Here is a 26,196-nt window from a genome sequence, read left to right as displayed (position 1 = left end):
CTTTGATGTCACTATTGTAATTGTCATGGGGGGGCACCAAGAACTGTGCCCATATGAGACGGTGAATTGGATTGATACATGTCGGGTGTGTTCTGACTGCTCAGCCGACTGCCCTGCCTCTCCCCCATCTCCTTGGGTCTCCCTATTCCCATGGACACAACAGTACTGAGTTTGGGCTGATTAATAATTCTGCAGTGGCTTCTTGAGTGTTTAAGTGAAAGGAAGAGTCTCCTATTTCTCACTTTCAACCAAAAGCTAGAAATGATGAAAGCGAGTGAGGAAGATGGGAGGGAAGCTGGCCCTCATGTGTTGGGTGGCCAGCCAGGCTGTAGATGCAAAGGGAAAGTTCTTGAAGGAAATTGAGAAGGTGTTACTCCAGTGAATACACAAATGATAAGAAAGTGAGACAGCCTTATTACCGATATGAAGGAAGTTTGAGTGGTCTGCATAGATGATCAAACCAGCCACCACATTCCCCTAAGCCAGAGCATAAATGAGAGCTAGGCCCTTACTCTCTTCAACTCTTTGCAGGCGGCAAGGGGTGAGGAAAGTGCGGATCTGCCCTTCCACCAGGAAGGATTGGACATGCTGCATGGGAATCAGTGAGGTTGCAGGAGCTCCTTCCCAGTTGGTCGTTAGTTTGCTCTACCACAGCCGCATATATGCAGCCTCCTGGAATTTATGGCGAAAAGCCTGTGAGTGCCACCTAGTGGCCATTGATGGGATTTGCAACCAGAAAATTCCCATTTGAGAGCGAATCACTATTAGACTTTGAGATTTTCCCTGTGATTGAAGGACATAAAATAACCTTGAAACCTGAACTACCTACAGTGCCTTGGGTGACTTTGGGGAAATGCTTTAATGGGGAGGGGAGAGCCCAGAAGTATTCCATCATAAAATGTAAATAGTTTATACAGGAACAGGCCACCGGGAGAGTAAGAGGAAATACTCATGAGTAGCAGCCTCTTTTCCCCAGAGTCTGGCTCTGGAACCACCAGAGGAGCCTCTGGATCCTGTGGGCTACCGAGCCACTCAGGCAGTGCCTCATGAAAAGCTTTCCATTGGCCAACAACATTGTTGGTTTCTGGAGGACAGTTCCACAGTGAATGGACAGTTTCCTGTTTAGTCCACTACTCTGATGATGAAGGTCAAAACAAATCAGTTCAGTGGGCTGAATTGTATGCTGTTTCTCTAGCAATGATGGGAGAATTGAACAATTGTGAAAGCCCCCGTATTTGAACAATTGTGAAACCCCCCATTGCCACAGGCAGTGGCCACATGTATCTGGCAAGTCAGACTGATGCTGGTAAACCTGGCGGGGAAGAGGGTTGTGGTACAGATGGATCCTGAGGGGGAAGAGACAGTTACTCTGGACTGGGCGTAACCGATTCCCTGGTAGATATACATGCTCAGGGTGCAATACAAGGACTGGCACGGAAGATACCAGCAATACACGGACTGTCAGGTCACCCCTCATCAGACCAAGGAACACATTTTATAGCCCATAACGTCCAACAGTGGACAGAGGGATGTAATTTTCAGAGGAATGGCTTGGAGGACAATTGGAACAGGCAGTTGAAGTATATATATTTTTAAATCTAAAACGGGGAAATAAGGGCATGAAGGGCTGGCTTACACATGTCTGTGAGTGTGTACTCAAACTCAACATGGGGCCAAGACAAGGCCCCACAGACAGATTCCTCTGCTTTTTCGTGGGGAGGGTGGGTTTGGAGAAGAGACAATGGGAAGGATGCTGGTATTACTATACCTTTCTCTTTTTTGCCCACATCGCCTCAACTTCCTTTGTCCTGTCTGGTCCAGTGGTCCCAGGACCAGGGCTGCAACCGCTGGTGCCAGAAGCAGAGGCGATCCCTATGTAGAAAGCTGTCCCGTTAGACCTTCCTGTTGGAATTCCTAAGGATCTGCTGGGGCAGGTTGTGGCTTCGCCCCGCCTGGCAGAGTTCACGGTCACCGAATGCAGCTCTAGCGCACAGTGGTCTGGAAGGCTCCCCTCAGTTCTGCACTCAGTAGCCCTCCCTCCAGCCCCGCCCCAGCCCAATGGGAGCCGCCCAAGGTGGGTGTGTGTGAGACTAGTATTTCTGTTGTCAACCTGGACCACACAGTGGCCAAAACTAATGCCCCTTCCAAAAGTAGAAAAGTTAGGGTCTAAATGGAGGAGAGGAGGCCTGGTAGCTGAGGGTCAAGGTACGGGGGAGTGGCTTATGCAGTGAAAATGTGGCAGTGGGCATTGGTGCCTGGAGAGAGACTCGCAGCCAGAGGCTGTCTCCTAGCTCAGGGACACCAGGTGCCTGAAAGGGCAGGGACTCATGTTGCTGTGAGACCACCATAGCTTTTGAAACCTCAAAAAAACTCTGGGAGTCTGCAAACCTGAATGGCATCCCTCCGGCTGATGGTGTAGTCGCACAGTGTGATGATGGATGGACACACTGTTAATGGCTGAGGGGGACTCCAGTAATGTGCCAGGGCTTTTCAGGACACTTCTCCCGGCTCACTGCAACAGGGTGTGACACTGGCTATGTTGCGGTACTGGTATTCGTGGTCACATGTATTGGGAAATGGAGTCAAAGTCCCCTTGGAGAGCACTTGGAGAGCTCAGTCTGTTAAGCGGTTAGGTATGTTGGGCTCTTGGTGTCAGCTCAGGTCTGACCTTGGGGTCCTGAGATGGAGCCCTGCTCAACAGGAAGTCTGTATGTCCCTCTCCCTTGGCTCCTTGCTCCGCTCGCTCTGTTTCTTTCTCTCTCATAAATAGAATCTTCAAAAAAAAAAAAAAAAAAAAAAAAAGTCTCCCCAGGAAGTAACACAGATGGAAAAATGACTGTCCTGAGAAAACACTGGATTCATCTCACAGTTAGCCAGTTTCTTTTTTCTAAATCAATTAATTAATTTGAGAGAGAGTGAGTGTGTGAGGAGAAAGGGGGAACCAAGGAGAGGGAGAGAAACAGTCTCTAGCAGACTCCCCGCCGAACAAGGAGTCTGATGTGGGGCTTGATCCCACAACCCTGAGATTATAACCCGAGCTGAAATCAAGAGCTTAACTGACTGAGCTACCCAGGCACGCCAACGTCCGCTAATTTCTAAGCTGAATAGCTCTGTACCTGCTTATCATAAGGTAAATAAATAATTAGGACAAAAATTACTGGCTTTATATTGATTGTTGCTTTAAATCTATGCCTACTTCCACATGAGCCCCTCTAAACTTTAGGGAATATGATTATTTTGCTGTCAGAGTCTTGACCAAAGGCAGTGGTGGCATTTAACTTCACTGCAAAGGAGGCCTCTGTCTTCTGCCCTCAGCTCTTGGAAGATGATCCTTGTTTGCCCAGAGGCCTTGGGCCAGCCAGCAAATGACAGTGTGATTTAAGGTGGGCTTTAGGTCATATGACATCAGTCCACTGGAGACTTGAGATCAACCACATGGGCGCTCAGTTATTCATGCCCATGTAACAGAGCTCTGAAAACTGAGTGCTGAGTCTTGGAATAGCCTACCTAGGACCTGGTACTCTGTGGAATTGTCACACATCGATACCGGGCAAGTAACATGTCCTAGACGCACGGGGAGAGAGAATCATGGCAGTCCTGCTTCTCATAGTTCCCCAGACTCATGAGCTTCGTTCCTTGGCCAGTCTTTTTTTTTTTTTTTTTTTAAGATTTTATTTATTTGACAGACAGAGATCACAAGCAGGCAGAGAGGCAGGCAGAGAGAGAGGGGGAAGCAGGCTCCCTGCTGAGCAGGGATCCCGATGCGGGACTCGATCCCAGGACCCTGAGATCATGACCTGAGCCGAAGGCAGAGGCTTTAACCCACTGAGCCACCCAGGCGCCCCCCTGGGCCAGTCTTAATCTGTATCCCTTCCCTGTAAGGAGCTGTATAAGACAGTGTACACAGCCTGTATTTTAGGTTTGAGTGGTTGTGTGAATCCTAGCCAATCATCCCCGTGAACTTGCGGTTAGTGTAAGAAGTGACTGTGTTCACTCTTACTGTACATTTGGCTAAATTTCTCACAAAACTCACGAGGAATCCAAATCATAAGCCCTTTGCTTTAACTGCCAGATAGCTAAGGACTTGCTTGCTCTCGGGAAAATAAATGAAACAGATACACACACACATACACACACACACACTTTGATATAGTTACATTCTCTTTTTACTCCCTTTTATATTCTAGAATCAAAAATTATAAAGTGCATTTTCTTCCTTTTATGTCTCAAAATCAAGAGAAAACAGTCAGTACAAGTCCCATTGGCGCCTGGGCAGTTCAGTCACTGACGCATCCAGCTCTTGGTTTCGGCTCAGGTCATGATCTCATGGGGTCGTAGGATGGAGCCCCATGTCGAGCTCTGTGCTCAGCAGGGAGTCTAAGATTCTCTGTCTCTTCCTCTGACCTGCCCCCTGCTTGCACATGTGCTCTCTCTCTCTCTCTCTCAAATAAATAAATCTTTTTAAAGAAATAGAAGTTCCACCAAAAAAACCCCTAAGTTACTGGAATTAATAGATAAGGACATAAACCATTATACATGTATGAAATAATTAATGGGAAAAGAATAACTTGGAGAGAGAAGGGGTATCATGAGTTGAAAAGTGTTTTTCAAAAATTCTTATCCAGAACCTCTGAATATGACCTAATTTGGAAATAGAGTCTTTAACAGATGTAATTAGGTAAGTTAACATGAAGTCCTAATATTGGGCCCTAATCCAGTGACTGGTGTCCTTCTGAGAAAGGGAAATTTGGATCCAGAGAGACACAGGGGAGAAGGCTCTGTGAAGCTAGAGGCAGAGATTGAAGTGATACATTTACAAGCCAAGGAATGCCAAGGATTGCTGGTAGCCACCAGAAGTGAGGAGAGAGGCCTGGAACAGACTGTCCCGCAGAATTGCCAGATGGAACGAACCCTGCTGAGCCTGGAGTTTGGTCTTTTGGCCTCCAGAACTGTTAGAGAGTATATTTCTGTTTTTCTTAAGCCATTTATTTTATAGTACTTTGTTATGACCCTAGGAAATTAGTACATGGGGCCATAAGATATTCTGGGATATGGATAGAAAACTTTTTTAAAAATCTCAACTGGAAATTCTAGATCTGAAAGATACAATGGCTAAAATAAAAACCACAGTGGATGGGCTAAACACCAAGTTGGACTTCTCTGAAGAAAGAACAAGAGAACTTAAAGACAAGTAAATAGAATTTATTCACACTGAAGCAGAGAGTTAAAAAACAACAACAACAACAAAAACCACCTGAGGACATGAACAACATCGCTTAGCACGGATATATTCTCAGACTGGGAAGGATACATGAAATTGGGATCAGAGTAAGAGGAAGAAAAAAATAGGGCAGGAAAAATATTTGAAGAAAGAAAGACTGAAAAACTTTTCAGAAATTCACAACATTGTAAGCAAGACAAACACAAGGCAACCATACCCAGGTGTATCATAGCCACCAGATGAAAACCAAAGATAAAGAAAACTAAGAAGTAAAGGAAAAAGACACTTCTTCCTCCATCCTCCCCACTGCCCTGCTTCCTGGGAGGTGGTGCTTCCTGTCCCTCTGGCTGGTGGCCCTGAGCTGTGTTCACAGGAGGCCTTGAGGCCAGCCTGACCTTAGTGTCCCTGCTGTTGCTAGCTCCAGTCCTGCCTGTGGCAGCTGCTAGGGTGAGGGCCGCGTCTTGGGGTGGTCACTTGGGTGCTCTTGCAGCCGCGCTCTCCCCTTGCACAGCGTGGAGTGGGAGCGTCTCTGGCTCTTCAGGTGGGCCTTGCTCCCTTCTGCAGGGAGCTCTCTCCCTTCAGAACCACTCTCCGCCATCTTCTCCCCCCTCCAGGGTTCGGCCTCCTGGGTCACCGATGTCTGAATAGCAGGTTTGCGCCTGCGCTGCGTGGGTGCTGACTTCAATGAAATAAAATTGGGAATTCATTCGCAAGCCTAATGACAGCCTCTCTTGAGACATAACTGATTTTGGATGGAGGTTTGGAGGACCAGTCGGCCTGTTGTGGGGTTGTCCGCCTCTCCAGCATCAGCCTGCACTGTGCTCTCTGCTCTCTGTATTGCCAGCCACGTCGGCCTTCTTTTGGCCTATGTTCTTTTCAGCCTCAGGCCTTTGCACCTGTTGTTCCTGCGCCTGCAGGTCTCCCAGAGACCTCCTATACAGAGATGACACCTGTTTAGCCGCTTGCCCAGAAAAACCTTCTCAGACCTCCCTGATCAGGACAGATGCTCCTTAGGACTTGCCTTCATGTTGTGTCTTTTCCTATGAGGACCTGTCAAAACTGTAACTCTGTTGTGTGTGAGCTCTGCAAAGGCAGGAGCCCTGTCTGGTTTTGCCCATTTTGTATTCTCCAGTCCTGGGCACAGAGCCTGGGGTCCAGGAGCAGCTCTGCTACTGTCGTGAGTGAGTGGATGAGTGATGGGTGGACAGTGCCAGGCGGCATGTCGGCTGAGCATGGCAGTGGTTCCTCTGGGAGTGACTCTTAGAGAAACCCAAAGGCTTTTTTTCCCCTGCGGACTGAACTGCCAAGTATCATGTGTTTCCCAGGACTGTCTCTTAATAAATAATCTAGTCCCTCTTAGCCATTTCTCACTCAACCCCCGTCCGGCTATAATGCTCCACCCTGAAACAGCTGCTTTCATCTTCTGGTCTCCACCCTTAGACTCACTGTTCCTGCAGGTGTGGCCACACCTACTGGTGGCTACCCTTAGAAGTCACTGCATATACTTCTTTGGGAGGCTAAAAAGTCGTGTTAAAGAAGTGCTCCTGGACTCAGGCAACCAGGGGCTCTGTGGGAGGAAGAAACCTGTGTCTGTTTTGCACTGGCCTCAGAAGTCAGCAGCTACAACCTACTGGGCACAGATGGGAAGTGCTCTGATCCTGTGACAGTGCTGTCGTCACAGGGCTTCCTGAACATACAGGAGGGAGGTCACTTCCCGAGTCATACAGTTGAGAAGCAGCAGGGACAGGAGAGGAACCCAACTCTGTGGGTTCCAGAACCCTAGGCTCTTAGCAAGCTAGTTCGCCTGCTTCCAGAGTATGGCTTGGCTTGGGAAATTGGTACCCTACTGACAGTTTTTGTAGCCAGCAGTAGCTTCCCTGCAGATGACAAGGAGCAGGAGGAGCCAGGAGACTCTTCCCTTTCACGACAATAGGAAGCTGAGGCCCAGCACGGGCACGGGCATACAGGGGCAGATGGCAGGCCGGCGAGGGCACCGACCTTCGAGTGTAGGAGCGGATCTGCGCCCCCTCCCCCGGCGCCTGCGCACTGCAGCTCCATTCCCCGCCCAACCCCGCCCCGATCGCCCGGGTTTTCAAATTTGAAACCTGCTCCTTTTCCCGCCTGAACGTGTTGACCATCGGAGGGAGAGGGCGGGGCCGCACGCAGCCAATAGTGCCTCAGAAGCTCCCAGGCCCCGCCCTGAAGGTGACGGCAGCCAGCCGCAGGAAGCATGGGGCAAATGGGTGAGGGTGCCCACCGGCCCCGCCTCTGCGGCGCCCACGTGCAGCGACCGAGCTGGGCCTTCCCGGAGACCAAGGGCCCCCAGAGTACCATTTTAGGTGCGGAGCCTTCGCCATCAGCTTGGGACTGGAAACTGAGACCCTGATACACTTAGCAGCGCAGGGTCGTTGAGCAAAATGGGCAAGATGCGGCCCCCTTTAGCGCGGGGATTCAAAGGCTGAGCCTGGAACCGGCGCCCATAGCAGCCCCGGGAGTCTGAGGGGGGGGGGCGGGCTCGAGGAGGTGGTTGGCTGTTCCCTGGCCCCTTTGGGGGAGGGGCGGGGCCAAGGGCTAGGCCGTCCCAGGGGCGGGGTGACCCAGGGGCGGGGCCGGGCCCCTGTGTTTGTTGCACCCGTGTCAGTTACATTGTAACAAAAGTGGTGGTGCAGCCGCTCTTAGGGCCAGCACTCTAGGCCCGCCCGCCGCCAGCTGTCGCCGACATGGAATCCGTGGCCAGCAATATCCAGGTCCTGCTGCAGGCGGCGGAGTTCCTAGAGCGCCGTGAGAGAGGTGAGGAAGAACTCTTGGCCGGTCTCCAGACGGCAACCTCGCTGACACAGGCCTGGGCTGGACTTGGCTCCCAACAAGGATGGCATGCATGACTTTAGGCAGTAGCCCCGGGGCACCCCTCCCTCAAGTTGTTGGGGGGAGGGGTCCCCGGGCTGTCGGACAGGGAGGGGTTGGGGAAATGGCCCTGGCACCAAAAGCCCTTCCCTGACCGTGCCTTGCCAGGGGCGCCTGCTGGGACCAGCCCCAGGCTGAAGCGGGCTGGGGCTCTCTCTGGCAGAATCCGAGCATGGCTATGCGTCCCTGTGCCCGCACCGCAGTCCAGGCCCGGTCTACAGGAGGAGGAAGCGATCCCCCCAAGCTTCTGGCGCGCTGGACAGTGGGCGGTGAGGAAGGCTGGGGATGGTTGGGGGCTGAGGGGGGATGGGTGCCATCCCTCATGGGGCCTCACCTTTGCCCACTTCCTCCTTGTTGCTTGTATCTTCTGGGCCAGGTCCCCTACTCTGGAGGCAATTCAGACCTCTCCCGCCATCTCCTTACTCCCCTCTGTTCATTCAGGGACTATTTCTTGAGCACCCCGATGTGTCAGAAACCATAAACAAGAGACTTCAGGGTCCTTCCACTCACACTCTTGGCACTCTGCATCTCCACTCAATTCCCGTCCCCCCTCCCCCCAGACTTCTCTTTTCTCTTCTCATCCCTTTGCACATGCTAATCCCTCCAATTTTAAAACCTCTCCCTCCACCACTCTACTTTGGGTAGCATGTTTCTGGCCCAGCTCAACTGGCACCTCTGTCCAAGAAGCAGTTCCTGACTGCTGTTCAGGGGGCCTCGTTTGGACCCCACAACCACTGGGCAGGCCTCTCAGCATTTGGCTTGGTATCTCTGCCTCTGCCTGCGGGCTCCAGTGCTCAAGGCTGGTACAAGGGCCCCACATTAGGCTGCCCACATCTCTAGTGGATTTTAAGTCCCTGGGACTGAGGGTGTGGGTAGTAGCTGACGCCCCCTCACCTATCCTCCCTGGCATTGGCAGGTCTGTGCACAACGAGCTGGAGAAACGCAGGTGAGTCCCAGCTTTGCCCTGACAGCACTGGGCCCCAGGAACCATCTGCCTCTGGCCTTCCCTCCCCTGCTGTCTGTCTGGCCAGCAAGGCTAGGCTGGCACTGCCCTCCAGACCCCTTCCCCCGCAGGAGGGCCCAGCTGAAGCGGTGCCTGGAGCAGCTAAAACAGCAGATGCCCCTGGGGGCTGACTGTGCCCGCTACACCACCCTGAGCCTTCTGCGCTGGGCCAGGACGCACATCCAGGTAAAAAGTTCCTGCGGTGCCCTGCAGCCAGCCTTCCAGAACTTGTGAGACGTGTGTGGGGGGGGCTACGTGCAACTGGGGAGAGGCCTGAGGTAATAGCCCAGCTGTGGGACATGGGACAGTTCTCTGTGCTTTTGGCTTCCACTGTGTTAAGTAGGAAAAAAACAGAAAACAACTCAAAGAGGATTGTTCTGAGGCTTAGGTGAGTTTACCCAATAAATGTTCATGGTTATCAGGGCTATTATCAATTCAGTCCTAACTGAAGTCACTCAGCCTCTCTGGACTTGGTTTCCCTCTCTCTACAGACGGGTATGGCTGTTGAAAACATTCTGATGTGTTCCATGTCAGGGTCCCTAGGACTGCAGAGGTTTCCGCTCTCCCATCCTTCCAAGGCCTCCCGTTCTGAGCTGTCTCTTCTGATGCCATTTTGGGAGGCAGTGCCAGGGACCAGGAGAGGGGAAGGACAGAGGAAGCCAGTCACTCCTCCTCCCAGCATCCTTCTGTGGCCTGGGCTATGCTCAGTGCCCCCTGGTGGACAGGAGTGGGGTGAGCAGGCTCATGCCCCATGCAGACCCAGATTTTGGGGGTGGGGAGCAGGGAACTAAAAGTGGCCTCTGAAACAAGAGGCCTTTTCCTGCCATCCTGGCCCTCTTCACAAAGAAATGGGGGCACGGCCAGGCCAAGGACCGAGGAGGATAGCTAATGAGAGGCAGAGTTATAACCCAGGCCCAAGTCCCCTGCCTTGCAGTTTCCTTCAACAGGTGTTTATCAAGCACCTGTTCTAGGTACCAGGGGCTGTGGCAGACCCAGATCCATATGCTATGCAGCAAATCAATCCCAGTGCAGGGACTGTCAGCTCTGCCCCACAGTACCCGCGTCCACTCATTGTGCTGAAGAACACCCTAGCCTGGTAGCAGGACTGTTTCTCACCTGGAGCTCTCCTGGCCTGGTTCTTGGAGGGATGATGTGTGCCCTGTGGGGGCTGACTGGCCCATGGGCAGACCTGGGGATTGCTCCTTCCTTGAGGCCCTAACTCCCTGGCCTCCTGTTTTGCCTCCTCTGGGTTGCCCTCCACATTGCCCTAGAATGTAATTTGGAGCACACAGATCTGTCCAGGTTGGTTTCCTGCTGAAAAATTTCCATGGCTCGTGATAGGACAGTCTCAGTTCCTTACTTCCTATGAAACTATAGGCCCTTAACAGCCCAGGTGTTGCCACTGGTCTGCTTTAGGTCTCATGTCTTCCCACGCCCTACCAGGGAAGCTGAATCCTCCATGATCTTCCCAGTTTCCCTCTGCTTGGATGCTGCTCTTGCCCCATCTTTGCCAAGGCAGCTCCTACTCATCTTTCTACACCCAATACAAACGTCCCCTTGTTCAGTTCTTGTTGACTGAATGCAGGCTTCTGCCCAACCAGGGCTCTGGTGGGAGAACCCTTGGCACTCCAGTCCCTAGACCCCAGGCTGGCAGAGCATGAGGGGGATTAATGCTAAAGTTCTAGGGTTCCTGGGAGGGTCTTAACCAGGAGTCACAAACCCGCAGGCTTTGGTCTGTAGTTTCTAAAAATTTAAATTAGCTGCCAGCATTTAAAAGGATATTTGACATGGAAAAGTCTGACTTTCAGCTTTTCTTAAACTGGGCAATGTGGCGGTGCTAGGCCCGTTTGCATATGGCTGTAGCCAGCTAGAACCTAGAGGGGGGCCACCTCCTTGAGCTGTAGGGCCCACTTGCCACCATGTCACAGGCCTCCCCGGTCCCTGCTGCTTGCCATGGAAAGACTTCCATCACTTGATGAGGCCCTGACCGCCCTTGAGACTGGGATGCCCTTTCCAACTTACCCACACCGCATGCTCACAGGGCATGTACAGGGAACCAGAGGGCAGGAGGGCTGGCTCCCTGGAGGCTATGGGAGCCACCCTCTGGGGCCCAGATTCAGTCACCCCCGCCTGGAACAGGCCATCACCAAGTTGGCCACGGTCCGATGTTGAGTGGTGCTGGGGAGAAGCCTGAGCCCCCAGGCAGCTGACCCTGGGCCCTCGCTCCCTCGGGACTTGTAGAAGCTGGAGGAGCAAGAGCAGCAGGCGAGGCAGCTCAAGGAAAAGCTGCGCAATGAGCAGCAGAGCCTGCGGCAGCAGCTGGAGCAGCTCCGGGCACCAGCAGGGCTGGGAGAGAGGGAGCGGCCGCGGGCAGACAGCCTGGACTCCTCGGGCCTCTCCTCTGAACGCTCAGACTCAGACCAAGGTGAGTGCCCCGAAGCCAAGGAGTCACAGGGGTGGCGTGGGCTGAGCTGGCCAGGTCTCCTGACTGGACCCCTCCCTGCGCAGAGGAGGTGGAGGTGGACGTGGAGAGCCTGGTGTTCGGGGGCGAGGCTGAGCTGCTACGGAGCTTCAGCGCGGGCCAGGAGCACAGCTACTCACATGGCAGTGGCACCTGGCTATGACCTTCACCACCCCGGAGCAGGCCTCCACCCACAGACTGCCCTTGGCTCTGAGGGGAGAGCCCACCCACCCCCCCCAAGCCTCAAGGGCTGCTTGGAATGGACTAAAAGGACCCTTAAGTGGGAACAGGTGCCTGCACCCCACCTTGCCGCTGGCTGCTGGCAGTCTCTCCTTGGGGAGGGGTGCCTGGGTTTCCCCTGAGCCCTGCAGGGGAGGCAGCTTGGGCCTGGGCCATCCTTCCAGGCCTTTTTTGTAGCACTTGGCTCTGTTGTCCCCACGGGGGGGCGCAGGAAGCTTCTCGGGCCCTCACATTCCTTCCTAGAGAAGGCGCCCTGACTTTGTCCCAGATACTGTACAGTATTTTCATTAAAAACCTCTTTACTAACTTCCTGTCCGTGATCTTGCCTGATGAAAATGGGGAACTCCCAGTCACGGACAAACTGGAAAAGAGGAAATGAGATCAGTAGCCATGACTGACACCGTGCATCCTACCAGGCAGTGTCCCTTTAATCATCACAGCTGGAGGCTGCTCCGTTTCACAGGTGGCACTGAGTACAAGACTTGCCCAAGGCCCAAAGCCAGGAAAGTGTGGAGTCAAGGTTCCAACTAAGTTTTCTGACTCCAGAGCTAGGGCTCATTGAATTCAAGAACTATTTATTTGAGTGCCTGTTATGTGCTAGATACTGTTCCAGGTACTTGGGACACATCAGAGAACATGACAAAGGTCCCTGCCCTCATGGAGCTTACAGTCTGGCGCTTCCTAGCCCTGTACTGCAGGCTGTCTGGAACTGGGCAGGCCCCTGCCCCGCCCTGTGCCGAATGTGGGCATCCACAGGCCTGGCTTAGACGTAGGCAACGTGCCTGCTGCACTGTCAGTGCCAAACAGGACACCCAGCCCCAACCCACCCAGACAGCAGAAAGGGCTGGAAGTTGACTTTAATAATAAAGTACAAGGGGGACAGGCAGAGGGACTTGAGCCGGGTGGTCAGGTGTCCTACCACACCGGGCCTGGGCTAGCTACACGAAGTGCTGCTGCTGCTGCTGCTGCTTGGTGGCTGCCTTGCTGGCAAGGTCCTTGGCCTTCTCTGTAGCTGCCAGTGCCGTCTCCTTTGCCTTCTCCTTGGCTTCCTTGGCTGTCTCAACGAGGGTTTTGGAAGGGGCCTCACCTGCAGCAAAGGGCAGGGGCTGGATTCAGAAGACTCCAAGAAGACCCACCTCCACACCCCTCCTCCCCAATATTCCCCCACCTTGGGCCAGGCCCCTTCTGAAGGGTGGTATTTGCCCCAGGGTACAGATGAGGAGTCCCAGTCTTAGAGTGGGGTGGTGACAGCTGTAGATTCCAATACCCGTCAGGGCCGCTAGGACTGCACCCCAGGCTCTTTTTGTACCCAGAGCCCCTTACCCTGCAGCTTGGCCAAGATGTACTCAAAGCCCTTCATAGTCTTGGTCACATTGCTTTTGAACCGGGCAAGACCAAACTCCTGGCAAAAGAAGAAAAGAGGGTTAGGATTCTGAGCTTCCCACTGACCCCTAGCCCAGCCTCCATGCCAAATGCCTGGGCTCCCAAAGCCCCAGCACCCCCACAATGCTGCTCACCTGGACAGCTCTGGAGACACCAAATAAGCTAGAGGAGACCCAGGCTTCCCGGCGGATTTCGGTCCAGCCGCTGTTATCAGAGTTCACACAGTAAACACATCGTTCCTCCACCACCTGTGCAGGGAGTCAGGCCAACCACAATTGGGTGGGAGTCTTTCACTTCATCAACTTGCACATAAATTTGGTCACCTGCCTCTTTTTCACAGGGTAAGGCAATAAAGTGGAAAATCCACTTCTTTCCCCTACTGTGTTCCCAACCTTCATTTCAGGAAGAGAGCAAAAACATAAAAAGGGCCACTTTGCTCTCTAAAACCTCTTCTCTGACCCTTTCAACTAAAAGGCACATAGACTCGAGCTCAGGAGTGTGTGTGCCAGCTCCAGCCTGGCCCTGGACTTGGTTTGGTAGCTTTAGGTGCAGTGTTTTAGCCTGCCTGCCACCCACTGCAGCTCCTGAGCTCCCTGGCAGGCGAAATAAAAATGGAAATCAGGCAAACGTCATAGCTATCAGCTATCAGCATCCTGGAACCAGGACTTCCAGGACCAACACTTACAAGACATGTCTCACAGCTGTATCACTTATATTTGTAATTTACAAAAACAGATTATGCCCTCAGGGTAGTCAGCTGTGAAGCCTTCAGAAAACTCTGGGGCAGAACCTCAAGGTGCCTGCTCACTCTGTGACCTTGCAGGGCACTTCCTCTCTTGGAACCTCACTTCCCTCTTTGCACAATGGAGAGTAATACCTAGCTCCCAGAGCCACTGTGAAGAAGCTAGCTGAGAAAAAGAATGAGAGCTCTCTGAAAACTTTTACAGTATTCACACGTGAGATGATACTGTAGGATGTTCCTTTAACCATGGGTTTTCCAGATTTTTTTTTTTTAAGATTTTATTTATTTATTTGACAGAGATCACAAGTAGGCAGAGAGGCAGGCAGAGAGAGAGGGGAGGGAGCAGGCTCCCTGCTGAGCAGAGAGCTCGATTTGGGGCTCGATCCCAGGACCCCTGGGATCATGACCTGAGCTGAAGGCAGAGACTTTAACCCACTGAGCCACCCAGGTGCCCCTTCCAGCTTTTTTATAGGCAAGAAATCAAGAGGTATATGAACCTTTCCCCTCAAAATCTCAGGCAAAAACCCATTACGTAAAACAGATAAAGTGGAACTCCTCTAATCATCATGGGCAAGGGGCCCAGATCCTCTCCCCTCAGAGGCTCAAAGAAATTGCTTATGGCTTGATGGATTCCTGTTTGAAAATCACTGCCTCCTTCCCTCAGCATCACTTTTGTGGGCCCAAACTATATGTGTGCCAGGTACAATGAAGGTGCTCTGTATTTAGTACTTGGGACAACTCTGTAACAAGTACCCCTCCCCCACAGCATGAATGAAAAGACTAACTGGCTGAAAAAAATCATCGGAGTTTACACTCTAGTTTACTCCCCAGTAACCCAAATCTGCCTCAGATAATAGAAGCTCCATGGCTTCCTAGCCATATGTACCTGGAGCTACTTTTGGGGAACTAAAGGGGAGGGGAGTCTCACCATCAGCCGGGCGTGGTTGATGTTCCAGGTGAAGGTGGTCATGGTCTGGTTCTGCGGGTCCACAACAGAATCCTCCAGGATGTACACCGAGTGAGCGACATTGGCAGGAAACAGTCGCTCGGCCCAGCGGGGCATCCTGTTGGTCTTGGTCAGGAGACGCCGGGACAGGAGTTTCTGGTCAGGGGTCACCTCCCGGTGCACTATGTCTTCCGTCAAGACATGTTTGCTGCCAAGTATCAGAATGAAGGTGACCCTCGATGCATGCCGCTAAAAGACTGCCCGCTGGGATTCCCCTCTGAAGCTTCCCGGCCCAGAATGGCCATGCCTTCCCCAAACTTGCAACAGTAAGTAGAGTGGCTCAGACCTCAACTAGAGTTCCCTGCGACTATCCGAGGGCAAATTCCAACTCCTGCCCTCTTGCGGACCAGATTCCAGCGGGGACTGGACCTCAAGATCTATTACACCAGTGGAGAACGCCACAGGCAGAGGAGTAGGCCAGCGCCGGGATTTCCAACCCCAAGATCCCTCCCAACTGCTGTGCCGTCGCCTCTTCCTGTCTCACCACCCCGAAATGAGAGAACCTTGGACTACAGCCTCAAACCACCGCCCGGGCCCAGCCTCCTTCCACTACCTTGCAGGCCTGGCCTGGCCGCTTCTCGGATAGAGTCTTCTTACCCTAAAGATGGCCCCGGTTCCGACGGTGCCCTACCTCAGACTCGATGTCGAGTCTCTCCCGGACCCATACTTCGATCTCCAAACAGCGAGTGGGGAGGATTGCTCTTTCCAGGGCCACGTACCTATAGGGATTCGGGTACCGCTGCCAGAAGGCAGCGAACACTTGGTCCCAGGAACTCCGGAGCACGCTCTGGCCCAGGAAATACTTCACCATCGTCCCGGCCGGGGCGGGCTCAGCACCCGCGCAGCATCAGGGGTGCGAAGCCCGGGGTGGGGCACGCGGAGACCGGACCGGGGCTCGGCACACGCCCGCCAGGTTCGCAGCTCAGTCACCACCACGCCGCGCCCAAGGAGCCACCGCCGCCATGAGGAGTTGTCGAGCCGCGCGCAACTTCCGGCGCAGCGGCGCTGTACCCACCACTTCCGGCGCCTGCCCACGTGACCCCCACGACCCCGCCCCCTTACCCTTTACCACCTCCCCCCTCCCCCGCGGGAGTCGCGGCGCTGCGGGTCGGATCCAGGTTGAAGGGGCCCCCAGGTTCCGTGGGGATTCCGTGCGGGAGCGACCCCTAAGCCCGGCGAGGGAGCTGGGTGGCGGTATGCGGCGCCATTGAGGGCGCTGCCGCGCGGGCTCCCAGGCCGCGCCGAGTCCTGGGCTCTTCGAAGGAGGTTCAGCGCCTGGGGCCGAGCAGCGGGGCAGACGCGGACGCGGTGTCTCCAGTCGTAGGTTGGCGCCTGGGGTCGGGGACCGAGGCTTGGGCGCTGCCTGCCGGAGCGGAGATCCGGGCTTGCCTCCGCCCCCGCTCAGGACCCTGACGCCGGTGAGGCGGCCCCGGGATGAGCGGGCAGCGCGTGGACGTCAAGGTGGTGATGCTGGGCAAGGAGTACGTGGGCAAGACAAGCCTGGTGGAAAGATACGTGCACGACCGCTTCCTGGTGGGGCCCTATCAGAACGTGAGTGCGCCGCGCGGGGCCCGGCACGCGTGGGGAGGGAGCTGGTCCGCACCCGCGGCCCTGATCACTTCCCCCTGACTGCAGACCATCGGGGCCGCCTTCGTGGCCAAGGTGATGTCCGTTGGAGACCGGACGGTGACTCTAGGTATTTGGGTAAGTCCCCTAGGCACGCAGTCCCGAGAAAACCCATTCATGAAGAGGCTTACATTCTCCTGCCTATTATCAGCTGACTTGTCTTGTAGAGGCCATTTTTCTATTCTAGACCCCAGTTTAAAAATAGGGGTCTGGAGGACGTGGTGTTAGTTTACAGTCTTGGGGATGTAGCTAGGTAACTCAGGCCCGGGCTGAGCCGCCCCCTGCTCTTCAGGACACAGCAGGCTCTGAGCGTTACGAGGCCATGAGTCGAATCTACTATCGGGGCGCCAAGGCTGCCATCGTCTGCTATGGTAAGAGGGGTTCTAGCCTGTTTCTCAAACAAGAGGGGGTGGGTGTCAGGAAGGCCTCAAAGAACAGCCCCTGATCCTTGGTTGTGTTTTCTGCATGTCCCCTATCAAGACCTGACGGACAGCAGCAGTTTTGAGCGGGCAAAGTTCTGGGTGAAGGAACTGCGCAACCTAGAGGAGGTAAGTGCCAGACCTCACTAAAGGCCTAGGGGCTGGTGGTCCATGGGAGTGACTTTGACCTTGTCTTCTGCTTCCAGGGCTGTCAGATCTACCTGTGTGGCACCAAGAGCGACCTACTGGAGGAGGACAGGCGTCGTCGTCGTGTAGACTTCCATGACGTCCAGGACTATGCAGAGAGTAGCTGTTGCTCAGCTCCCTGGGAGTGGGGAAGGGAGGTGGCTGCTTGGGTGGAGCACAGAAAACAGGGACTGCCTTAGCTGCCTTGCCAAGACCCCGGGGAAGGTCTTTTGGCTTCCCTAAAGGTGTGGGGTCTATTAGATTCCCTGAACTGCTAGCCTTTCCCTTTGTATCCAACTGATTCTCAGGTAGGAAGCTTTAGTCACTTCTCTTTACAGATATCAAAGCTCAGCTCTTTGAAACATCCAGCAAGACAGGCCAGAGTGTGGGTGAGTGCTGTCCGGGTCCTCACAGCAGGAACAGGCAGGGGCGCCAGAGAAGAGCCTAGAGGGCTGGGTTACTGGGTGATTCCAGGGTTACTGGCTTTCAGCCCTCACTGACTTGTCCTTTTTCCTGCCAGACGAGCTCTTCCAGAAAGTGGCAGAGGATTACGTCAGTGTGGCTGCCTTCCAGGTGATGACAGGTGTGTGTGCATCCCCAGCCTCTCTGGAGACTTCTTCTAGGCCCACAGCATCTGGCCCCCTTCACGAGTTACCTGATCCCCAAACAGAATGGTGCTGAGCTGCCACCTCTCTTTGACAGAGGACAAGGGCGTGGACCTGGGCCAGAAGGCAAACCCCTACTTCTACAGCTGTTGTCATCACTGAGTCACCACCATTCACCTGGCCTAGGGGAATTAAAGGAGTTCCCCGAGAAGGGCTAGACCTAGCTCCTGTCTGGGCTTGAGTGGTCGTACGTCTGAGCTACCCCTGGTCCCCATGGCAGCAGAGGTGGCACCTGCCTGTGCTGGCCCATGAAACAGAGGCAGCATTGGGCTGACTGATGGGCATGAGGAGGGTAAAGGCTTATTTGGATCCCAGGCTCCTGTCCCGGACAACACTTGTGTCTGCAGATTATTTAAGTGGCTTTTGATTTGTAAATAAAATCAATGCACTGTGAATCACACTCAGCCCCTCTCCCTGCTGTGTGGATTAGGTGCCAAGACACCTAGTTCTGGGGCCACCTGGCTGGTCTCACTTCTTATATTAAGGCTACTCTCAGCTCTTTCGGAAGCCAAGTAACTTCACTCCGGATTGCATCTGAGATAATGTAGAAACAAAGGGACCTTTTCCTGTTCTTTAGGGGGGACAAAGATAAGTAAGGGGCTGGGGTTGGGGCAATACGAAGCTCACGCAAGGCAGGCACTTAAGTGGTGTCCAGAGATCAAAGGGTCAAGCACTCCTACCTCAGACTGGCTGGTTCTACCACTGCTTCTGTCACATCTAGGTCCATGAGTCATGTCTGTGGCTCAGATTCTAAGCTTCCCAGCAACATACTACAAGGTGGCTTAATGGAAGAAAATTTTAAGTTCTGCAAGACAGAAAGGTCTTATAGATCCAGACTGGAATCCAGTTCAGCTATCAACAGAAGAGGTACCTGAACTTGGCCTGAGTTTCTCATCTGTAAAATCCGGTAATCACTACCCAGTTCAGGGCTGCGAAGACCCTGAACAAAGTTAACTTTAGGACTGAATGTTTGCCTTTCCACACTATTCCCAGGAGGGCTTTCTGCTGAAGGGCAGAAAGTTCAGGACTAGGTCAGAAGGAGAGACAGACTCCCAAGACTCCCCCAAAGTATATCTTTGGGTCTTAGAACTATCAGGTGTTAGGGTGGATAGAACTGGTGCTTCCTGTTCAGCTAAAAACCATACGGCAGCCCTTTTCCAGTATTGAAGGCCTGGTGGCTTTGCCTCTGCTTTCCTGCCTTAGGCCTGGGCCAGGTCTTCTGCAGTGCCTAGAACCTATCTCTTAAGAACTAAAGACATGGCCAGAATGGTCAGACTCAATGCTCAGAAACAACTTTGGTTCCACTTCCTTTTTAAAAACCAATTCCTCAAAATACCCTTCCTTTATGGGTAATGGAAGCTTCCTGTATAGGAGCTGAAACTGACACCAGCCACTCCCAAAAGAAGTGAAAGACATTCTGGCAGCTGGTGGTGCTGGGAGGAAACCCACACCACTCCTGGAGATGCTCAGAGGAGGAGCTCACCTCCACCATGTCCCCAACCTGGGAACTATCTCAGAGGCTGGTTTCTGCTCTCACCCCAAGCCCAGCCTCCCTCCTGTTAAGCTACATCTCCCCACGGACAACAAACAAAACACAGGGCAAGGGCCATTAAGAGTAAAGTTAAACTTTACTTTACAGTAATTTTTTTTCTATATACAAAGAATTACAGTACATGTTTATGGGGACTCCTACAGGGCTCCCCTCTTTTTCACTAAGAGTTTCACTTACAGCTGACAATCTATGTGGGGAGGAAGGGGCAAAAGACCAGTGATGGACCTCAGCTGACACCCCCCCCGCCCCTTTCTTAAAAATATATAGATCTCTATTGTCAGCTTGTTTCTTTGCCAAGACTTAGAAAGCTGCTCTTCCATGAGCTCCTGTGTGCTGCACTCACCCATCTTCAACACACTCCTCTACACGCACACACAGGCAGCACCCACCTCGGACCTGGAGACCGCCTGTTCTCTGCCCCTACCCTGGAAGTCTAAAGCACCACAACCATTCATCTCTGCTCCTACTCCCTGGGCACATCTCCTGTCCACAAAGCTTTACTTGACTTCCAGGGTGTTAGACCTGAAGCCCCTCAATAGCCTGATGGTTTGAAAGTCATGGGAAAGCAGCTCTAGAGAAGGGACCATGTGAGAGTTTAACATGATTTTGCTTACACTGGTAGGAAACATTTCTCAGGCTGTGGATTTCTAATTAAAATAAACTCTTTCCACTTCCTTAAGAAATATTACCCTTAATCTTCATAACCAACTGAGGTGCTCCCATGAGAGTAGAAGAGGTAGAGAGGGGCACAAGGTAACACAAAGAGAACCCCACAGGCGGAGCTCTCTACCAACCTGTTCTAGGCATTGTGGACCGAGGCTACACCAGGTGACAAGGTGACACCAGCCCTGAGAAACTCAATGGCCACCCTCATCTGGATACAGCATCTCTTCCACTTAGGATTACACTGACCCACTCCAGGGTCGGGTGCAGGCTTCACTGAGGCTCTGCCTTCTCTAATTAAGCCTCAAAGAAACGATTCTATACAGAATTTCTTCCTCCCAAACAGGAACCTGGGTTTCTTAACTCACCAGTCCCTCACCCATGGCAGTGCTTATTTATACCAGAAAATTAGCACCATCATTACATTTTTTTGTGTTCAAAGCAATTATCTATTCTTATTTCAGTTTGTACTACAGCAACCTCTGGCCCTGCTGCACTGGCCCTAGGAAGCTCAGCTGAGAGCTAACTGGCTACAGCCAATGGAAGTCTCATGCAGCAGCTACCTAGCTCTAAGCGATCTGGAATGTCTAGCACATGAAACAGTCCAAGCATTACTTAGCAGGAGAAGGGGCTTGTGGCAGCTCCTTTCTTGCCATGATCTCAGGTGAGCAGACTGGACCACTCTGACCTCCTGGTTGACGAATTGCAAGAGGATGACAAGATCCTCCTAAAAAGCCTTAGGAGAAAACCCACTTTATAGGAGCTGAGGGCAAAATCCATCCACGTTTAGTGCTTTCCTGATTCCTTTCCACAGGGGAAGGTGCCAGGACCAGACATCCTTCCTGCCATTCTGTTCTCATGATGTGACCTGGGAGTCCAGCTCCAGTGAGGAGATGCTACTGAGCCTGGGAAAGGATCGCTGATGCACTTCGTGCTCCGACTGTAGTGTGGGGTAGAGAATGTGAAGATAAAATAATTATTTCCATCAATGCTAAAGATGCAGATTGGGTTCATTAGAGGACCAACACAGTGACTAAGTCACCTCAAACTCAGTAACTTCAGGGGGAAGCAGACATTTAAAAACCTGGGATCCTTCTATAGCAATGATAGCTATTTTGCTATTAGAATGGGTTTGTTCCAGCAGGAGAAGCAAATGAGGCTTTGAATCCAAATCTCAGCAGTTTCCATAAAGTTCTTCTGACTTAACAGGGCGAGGAGAGATACTGATTCTTTAGCTACCTATGGAAGCTGTGACTTCCCCTTTGGAAACGTTTCCTGGGGACAGGCTTAGAGGCACTTCTCTCTTGAGATCTTAATTTCCAGGCATTTGGCCAAATACCAAAATACCATCCTGCACAAAGATCAGGAGTTTCTAAGAGAAAAGCTTTCCTTTTAACTGCCAATTCACACCCTCTGGAGAAAAGGTCTCAGTACAAGGCTCCGGGAGAGTCCCCAAGGATGGCAGGGTCACTCCCTCCCCATTGTCCCTTATGCCAGAGTTTCAATTTCCCAACAGTCCTTTAACTCTGCTTCTAATTGTACGGTGACTGCTTTCTTGATGTAACAATCTGGTATCAGATGCTGCTATCAGTGGGCCTGATAGCTGAATTTCTAGTTTAATTCTACCTGAGAGTCAGTAACCCTTACAAAAGCCTGGATGTCCATCCATTTAGATAAAGAACTGCCACTCCCCCAACCCCGGCACAGCTCAAAAATTGTTTTCCCGGGCAGGTCTGGAAGGAAGTAAATGGTGGAGAATGGAAAGAACCAAAACAAAACCACAAAGTGGCCAATCATGGCCCACCTTTCCCTCACTCCTTGTCCTGTGAGACGTATCTAGAGCGCCTGTCAAGTCAATTACCTACCAAAGCCTACTTCAGAGAAGCTATTTCAGGATCAAACTTCTCCATTTAAATTTTTTACATAGCCTGCACACACACCCCTCCCCCCCAAATTCACAGTTTATTTCATGAAACAAAGAGCTACGGTAATTTAACACACAACATAGTGAAAGAAGATTCTGACAGTGCAGTGCGAATATCTTTTTCTGATCACAACTACAGATGACAGGAGAGAAAAGGGCACAGGACTGGCACCAAGCAAACCCTACTCATACAGCCTAAAAGATTAGGGAAAGGGACCTACTAGCTGCAGTTATATACTTATTATTCTCACACATGATAAATACTTAATATAATGAACTTTAATGTTCTGGGTGATTTCTTTAAAAATATCTTTTCCATGGTTTAAAATTTTTTTAAAAAGAAAATAAGATGCTTTGTTTTCTCTTCCTTTTGAACAAAGAGCTTTTCCTCTCTCATGATGTGGGAAGAGAGATAGGATGAAAAGGGAGAACTAGGCAGGTGGAATTTACAGAGGAGATTTCGAGGTCTAAATGGGATACAGAGAAAGGTCCCTAGACTTGGGACAGCCCTGCCCAGCCTCGTACCTCTGCCTGAGTTCAAGTGTCTCAACCCGAGACAGACTTTGGGGAATAAAAGCAAATTCTTCTTTTAATCTTTATATAAAGCGCAAATGCTTTTATAACTATTATTCCCTCCTTAAAAGTGATGTAACCTCAAAAGGAACTTAGGAGGAGGAAATTGGGACAAAATACAGAATCTTGTGAGGGTGTAAAAGCCATAACTGAAACAGAATGGCCAGGAGACATCTGGGCCAGGAGATGGCCTGTTGGCTAAAGCTGCTGGCTAAGTTGGCAAAGCAGAGAGGTAAACACGTTTGGTCTAGGGACAAAGGAGGGGTGAGTGAATGGGAAGGAACTGGCCAAACAGCACTTCCTGTTGGCAGTTGGTGAGCTGGGTGAATGGTAGGGCAGGGTAGCACCAACAGATTTCCCAGCCCTTGTGCCCCAGCTCAGGGCAGCAGTAACAGATAATCAGCAGTTATGAGGAATCCTCTCTCAGACTGGACATTGCTCTAAACACCACATCTTGCCAGTCACAGGGGAAGGGTTCTGGCCTGCTTCCGAACAAAGTCAGCAGGCACGTGCTCTCAGTACAGAACACAGCAATGCTCAGGGATGGGGTGGTAGAATCCACCAGTGAAGGAGAGGACGCCCTCCATTCAGATAGGAGGGCAAAGTATCAGAAGAGAAGTAATTTTCCATCAAGATCTGGCACTTTCCCTGAGCTGGTGGTAGATCTAGCCCAGAGTTTGCCAGAGATTCCCTATATCCACTTCCCGACTCTGAAATCTGAAAGCACCTGTTTGGGGGGGCGGGCGTGGGGTGGGCTGATGTAAAAGGGGGAAAATTGGTAGAAAAGAAAGGTAAGCTTGCCAATTGCCTTCTTATACTTCAGGAAAGGTATGTCCTTGTAGAGCCTAGACTCAACAACCAGCTGCTCTGCCAAGGACAGATTTTCAGACTCTGCACAGCCCAGACAAAAGCAGTAGTGGCTGCCCAGCCAACAGCTCCACTTGGCCTTGATGCAAACCCCTGCTCCCCACCCCACCTACAGAGACCTCCACATGAGCGTGCGTGCATCACACACACACACACACACACACACACATGCACACCCAACCAGGGGACGCTTACTCAACACAACCTCTTCTGGGGCCATAAAGGACATTACAAAATGAGTCTGGTGCCCCAGGGCCCCCTCAAAACTTCCTGTTATTTCCTGACCAAAGATTTGTCAAAACAGCCTGGGAACCTAGGCAGGCATGTTGGGTTCACAGGGATCAGGTCTTATCTCTGTTCTCCTGTCAGTGACTAGCACCTGGCCTAGCACATGTGAATGCTCAAGAATTATCACCACTGATATGAACAGTTATCAGTTCTTCCCAAGTGTTCATTAGGTGCCCTCGGTGGGGCTCTGTAGGGCTAGAGAAATAACTCCGAGAGCCCCTCTATCTTCCAACCTGACCAGTGGAATTGAATCCCATGCTTGACTCCAGAGTGGACTTTTTATTTCAAGTTACCATGTGTAAAGGTTGGAGGAAAAAGACCCAAGTCTGTCTGTCTCCTTGGCTGGGGCCCACTTGGATTTCCATACATGGTTTACACAACCACATGCCCCCACTGGCTAATGTCACAAGAGTTCTGAGTGTTGGGATATAAGGAAAGAGTAACAGTGGAAAAGTGTTGGGGTCTGTTTTTTAAGAGGGGAAAAGAAAGAGGATTTCCCTTCCCCAAGAACCCTGGGGGCAGCTGGTCTGGTCATGTGACATTTACTCATATTACTTCTGTTCTGACTCTGCACACTTGTGACTGGAAGGAGCCTGGTTAAGAGCTGGAAGTGTATTTTGCTCTGGTTTAAGGTCCTGCCCTCTTCCAAGAGACCAGCAAGTCTGTGCCAATGTCTGTGTGCTCCCAGACGACCAGCAAGATGGCGATATTGTCTGTCCAGCCACCATGGGCCAGAGTCCTGGCCCTGGTGAGGCCTTTCCCAGGGCCCAGGGACTCTGCTCTGCAGTTGCCAACTTCTTCTCTTCAGTACAGAAGGAGGATGGGGCCTTCCCAAGAGGCCTGAAGGACTGCCCACTCTTGGCAGCAAGTCCAGGGAGTTGCTGGCCTCCGGCCATCTGCTTCACCTGCTTCACCAGGCCTGGTACTTGGCTGGGAGGCCCTGTTGTCTGCTCCACCCCTGCAGGTGCTCTTCCTGAGGCCTGAGTTGTTGGCTCATATAAAAAAGCCTTGGCAGGGGACTGAGAGAGAAGTCTGGCCTGGGTGAGTGATTTAACTGGTTGCCAGGAGTGCTCCGAAGGGACTGCTGCTTTCCCCGGTGGCTGAAGGACAGGATCTGACACACTGCCTCTCTCTACAGCTCGCGGCATCTGCCCCAGACCTTTGCTGGCAGTCCACGAGCTTGACTCCAACACTGGCATCTTCTCATCAACCTGCGGTGTGACCTCATGAGGTGAAGTAGCCCGTTCTTTCTGGTGAGGAGTCAGGTCTATGAGATCCATGACCAAAGCAGCTCTATTTTTTGACTGAGTATTCTGGTCCACGGGCCTCAGTGCTTTTTCTTTAGCTACCAGGGTCTGGACCACAGCTGACAGTACTTTGTCAGGAGGTGGGAGTCTCTGGGACAAAGAAGCATGGGATTTGTCAGGTGGCCTGTCGGAAGTCTGGGGTTTGGGACTGCTGGTGACTAGCAGTCTGTCTGGTGGTGGAAGTCTCAGGCCAGCAGGGACTGGGGTTTTCTCCAGTGACTGGGGCCTTGGGCTGGCAGCACCTATGGATTTATCCAGCCTTGGGTCAGCTGTCCCCAGAGGTCTTTCCAGTGGTTGGGACCTGACTGAGGTCGAGGAGCTTACTCCAGTCACTGAAGAGAGTTTGTCCGATAGTTGGGGTCTTGGTCCTGCCACTGCAGGTGGTCTGTCCAATGGCTTTTGGCTGGATACCAAGGATTGGGGTTTGGTCCCTGACCCAGCAAGGTCCCTGACCCTATCTACAGGCTGGGCCCTGGAGTCAGTTCTGTCAGAAGGTCTTTCAGGAAGTGGTGGTCTCTGACAAGTCCCTGCCAGAGCTTTTTTGGACAGTGACAGTGTCTGGTTGGTGTCAGCAGGTAGCTTATCCAACATCTTGGGCCCCTGAGCAGCCACTCCTGATGAATGCTCTGCCAGGTGAGTGCCTGGGCCTGGAGGCAGCGGTACTGGGGGAGGCACATACTCACGGATCTCCCCAGGTTCCAGAGGGTTGGGCCCACATGGGTCATGCTCAGTACAAGACAAACGCCCATCCAATTTGGAGATGAAGAGCATCCCTTCCCGATGCTGCTTACAAAAGGAGCTGGGACACATCTCACAGAAGGAGGCTGCTTCCTTCCCACAGATGTCACACTGATGCCAAGGACACTCCCATTTCCCTAAAAACACAGATGTGAAACAAACGCTTAGGAAAATAAGCAAGATGCATGAAATGAGCCATGGCCCTGAGCCTAAGTCAAAAGAGTGATTTCAAACTGCCACCTTCTAAGAGAGCTCATGCCACTCACCTGATACCTCCCCTGCCCCAGAATCTGATTCTCCTGCACAACACACAAAAATATAAGCCAAGTACCAAGTAGCAACTGAGTATCAACTAAATATACAGGCAGGAGGAATTTCTTATTTCTATGACTATGTCTAGCAAGGGGGGGGAAAACCCAATGCTCCCC

At 52.2% G+C, this 26,196-nt stretch overlaps 4 protein-coding genes across 14 annotated transcripts in view; 2 read left to right on the top strand and 2 right to left on the bottom strand.

Annotated features, from left to right (window-relative positions):
* The first annotated feature begins 7,815 nt into the window (after positions 1-7,815).
* MXD3 (MAX dimerization protein 3) lies at positions 7,816-15,403 on the top strand. 2 transcript variants are annotated; one of them, XM_047731430.1, is made up of 6 exons: positions 7,816-8,011; positions 8,289-8,394; positions 9,042-9,071; positions 9,200-9,314; positions 11,370-11,553; positions 15,306-15,403. In XM_047731430.1, the coding sequence occupies exons 1-6, from the start codon at positions 7,942-7,944 to the stop codon at positions 15,374-15,376; spliced, it is 576 nt and encodes a 191-aa protein (XP_047587386.1). In that variant the 5' UTR covers positions 7,816-7,941; the 3' UTR covers positions 15,377-15,403. The 2 variants fall into 2 exon arrangements, with proteins under 2 accessions (XP_047587386.1, XP_047587384.1); XM_047731428.1 differs by lacking the exon at positions 15,306-15,403 and adding an exon at positions 11,637-12,135 and having other exon boundaries at positions 7,819-8,011.
* PRELID1 (PRELI domain containing 1) lies at positions 12,385-15,924 on the bottom strand. The gene is made up of 5 exons (XM_047731427.1): positions 15,680-15,924; positions 14,883-15,108; positions 13,347-13,460; positions 13,153-13,231; positions 12,385-12,916 (listed from the first exon to the last, which is right to left on the bottom strand). Exons 1-5 carry the CDS (start codon positions 15,769-15,771, stop codon positions 12,768-12,770), a joined length of 660 nt encoding a protein of 219 aa, XP_047587383.1. The 5' UTR covers positions 15,772-15,924; the 3' UTR covers positions 12,385-12,767.
* Positions 15,925-16,040: 116 nt separating this feature from the next.
* Positions 16,041-21,019, top strand: RAB24 (RAB24, member RAS oncogene family). Of its 3 annotated transcripts, none has more exons than XM_047731432.1 (8): positions 16,041-16,511; positions 16,596-16,664; positions 16,879-16,957; positions 17,067-17,134; positions 17,212-17,311; positions 17,530-17,580; positions 17,712-17,774; positions 20,886-21,019. In XM_047731432.1, the coding sequence occupies exons 1-8, from the start codon at positions 16,395-16,397 to the stop codon at positions 20,936-20,938; spliced, it is 600 nt and encodes a 199-aa protein (XP_047587388.1). In that variant the 5' UTR covers positions 16,041-16,394; the 3' UTR covers positions 20,939-21,019. The 3 variants fall into 3 exon arrangements, with proteins under 3 accessions (XP_047587388.1, XP_047587389.1, XP_047587387.1); XM_047731433.1 differs by lacking the exon at positions 20,886-21,019 and adding an exon at positions 17,862-18,256 and having other exon boundaries at positions 16,042-16,511; XM_047731431.1 differs by lacking the exon at positions 20,886-21,019 and adding an exon at positions 17,894-18,256 and having other exon boundaries at positions 16,045-16,511.
* Positions 19,466-26,196, bottom strand: part of NSD1 (nuclear receptor binding SET domain protein 1) — a 154,843-nt gene continuing 148,112 nt past the window's right edge. For all 8 annotated transcript variants that reach the window (XM_047731419.1, XM_047731423.1, XM_047731425.1 and 5 more), the window contains one exon: positions 19,466-25,905. In XM_047731419.1, the coding sequence (XP_047587375.1) occupies positions 24,275-25,905 (1,631 nt within the window). In that variant the 3' untranslated portion in view covers positions 19,466-24,274. The remainder of the gene's footprint in view (positions 25,906-26,196) is intronic.

Source organism: Lutra lutra, chromosome 5, assembly GCF_902655055.1.
Source record: "Lutra lutra chromosome 5, mLutLut1.2, whole genome shotgun sequence".
Taxonomy (NCBI): Eukaryota; Metazoa; Chordata; class Mammalia; order Carnivora; family Mustelidae; genus Lutra; species Lutra lutra.
This window is presented reverse-complemented; position numbering and strand designations above follow the sequence as displayed.

Coding starts and splice junctions, on each gene's coding strand:
- RAB24 (XM_047731431.1), top strand. CDS start 16,395: ATGAGCGGGCAGCGCGTGGACGTCAAGGTGGTGATGCTGGGCAAGGAG. Junction 16,958..17,066: donor GGCTGCCATCGTCTGCTATG/GTAAGAGGGGTT, acceptor TCCCCTATCAAG/ACCTGACGGACAGCAGCAGT. Junction 17,312..17,529: donor CGTCCAGGACTATGCAGAGA/GTAGCTGTTGCT, acceptor TTCTCTTTACAG/ATATCAAAGCTCAGCTCTTT.
- PRELID1 (XM_047731427.1), bottom strand. CDS start 15,771: ATGGTGAAGTATTTCCTGGGCCAGAGCGTGCTCCGGAGTTCCTGGGAC. Junction 13,232..13,346: donor GTGTCTCCAGAGCTGTCCAG/GTGAGCAGCATT, acceptor TTCTTTTGCCAG/GAGTTTGGTCTTGCCCGGTT. Junction 12,917..13,152: donor CATCTTGGCCAAGCTGCAGG/GTAAGGGGCTCT, acceptor CCTTTGCTGCAG/GTGAGGCCCCTTCCAAAACC.
- MXD3 (XM_047731428.1), top strand. CDS start 7,942: ATGGAATCCGTGGCCAGCAATATCCAGGTCCTGCTGCAGGCGGCGGAG. Junction 8,012..8,288: donor CCTAGAGCGCCGTGAGAGAG/GTGAGGAAGAAC, acceptor TCTCTCTGGCAG/AATCCGAGCATGGCTATGCG. Junction 8,395..9,041: donor GGCGCGCTGGACAGTGGGCG/GTGAGGAAGGCT, acceptor TGGCATTGGCAG/GTCTGTGCACAACGAGCTGG.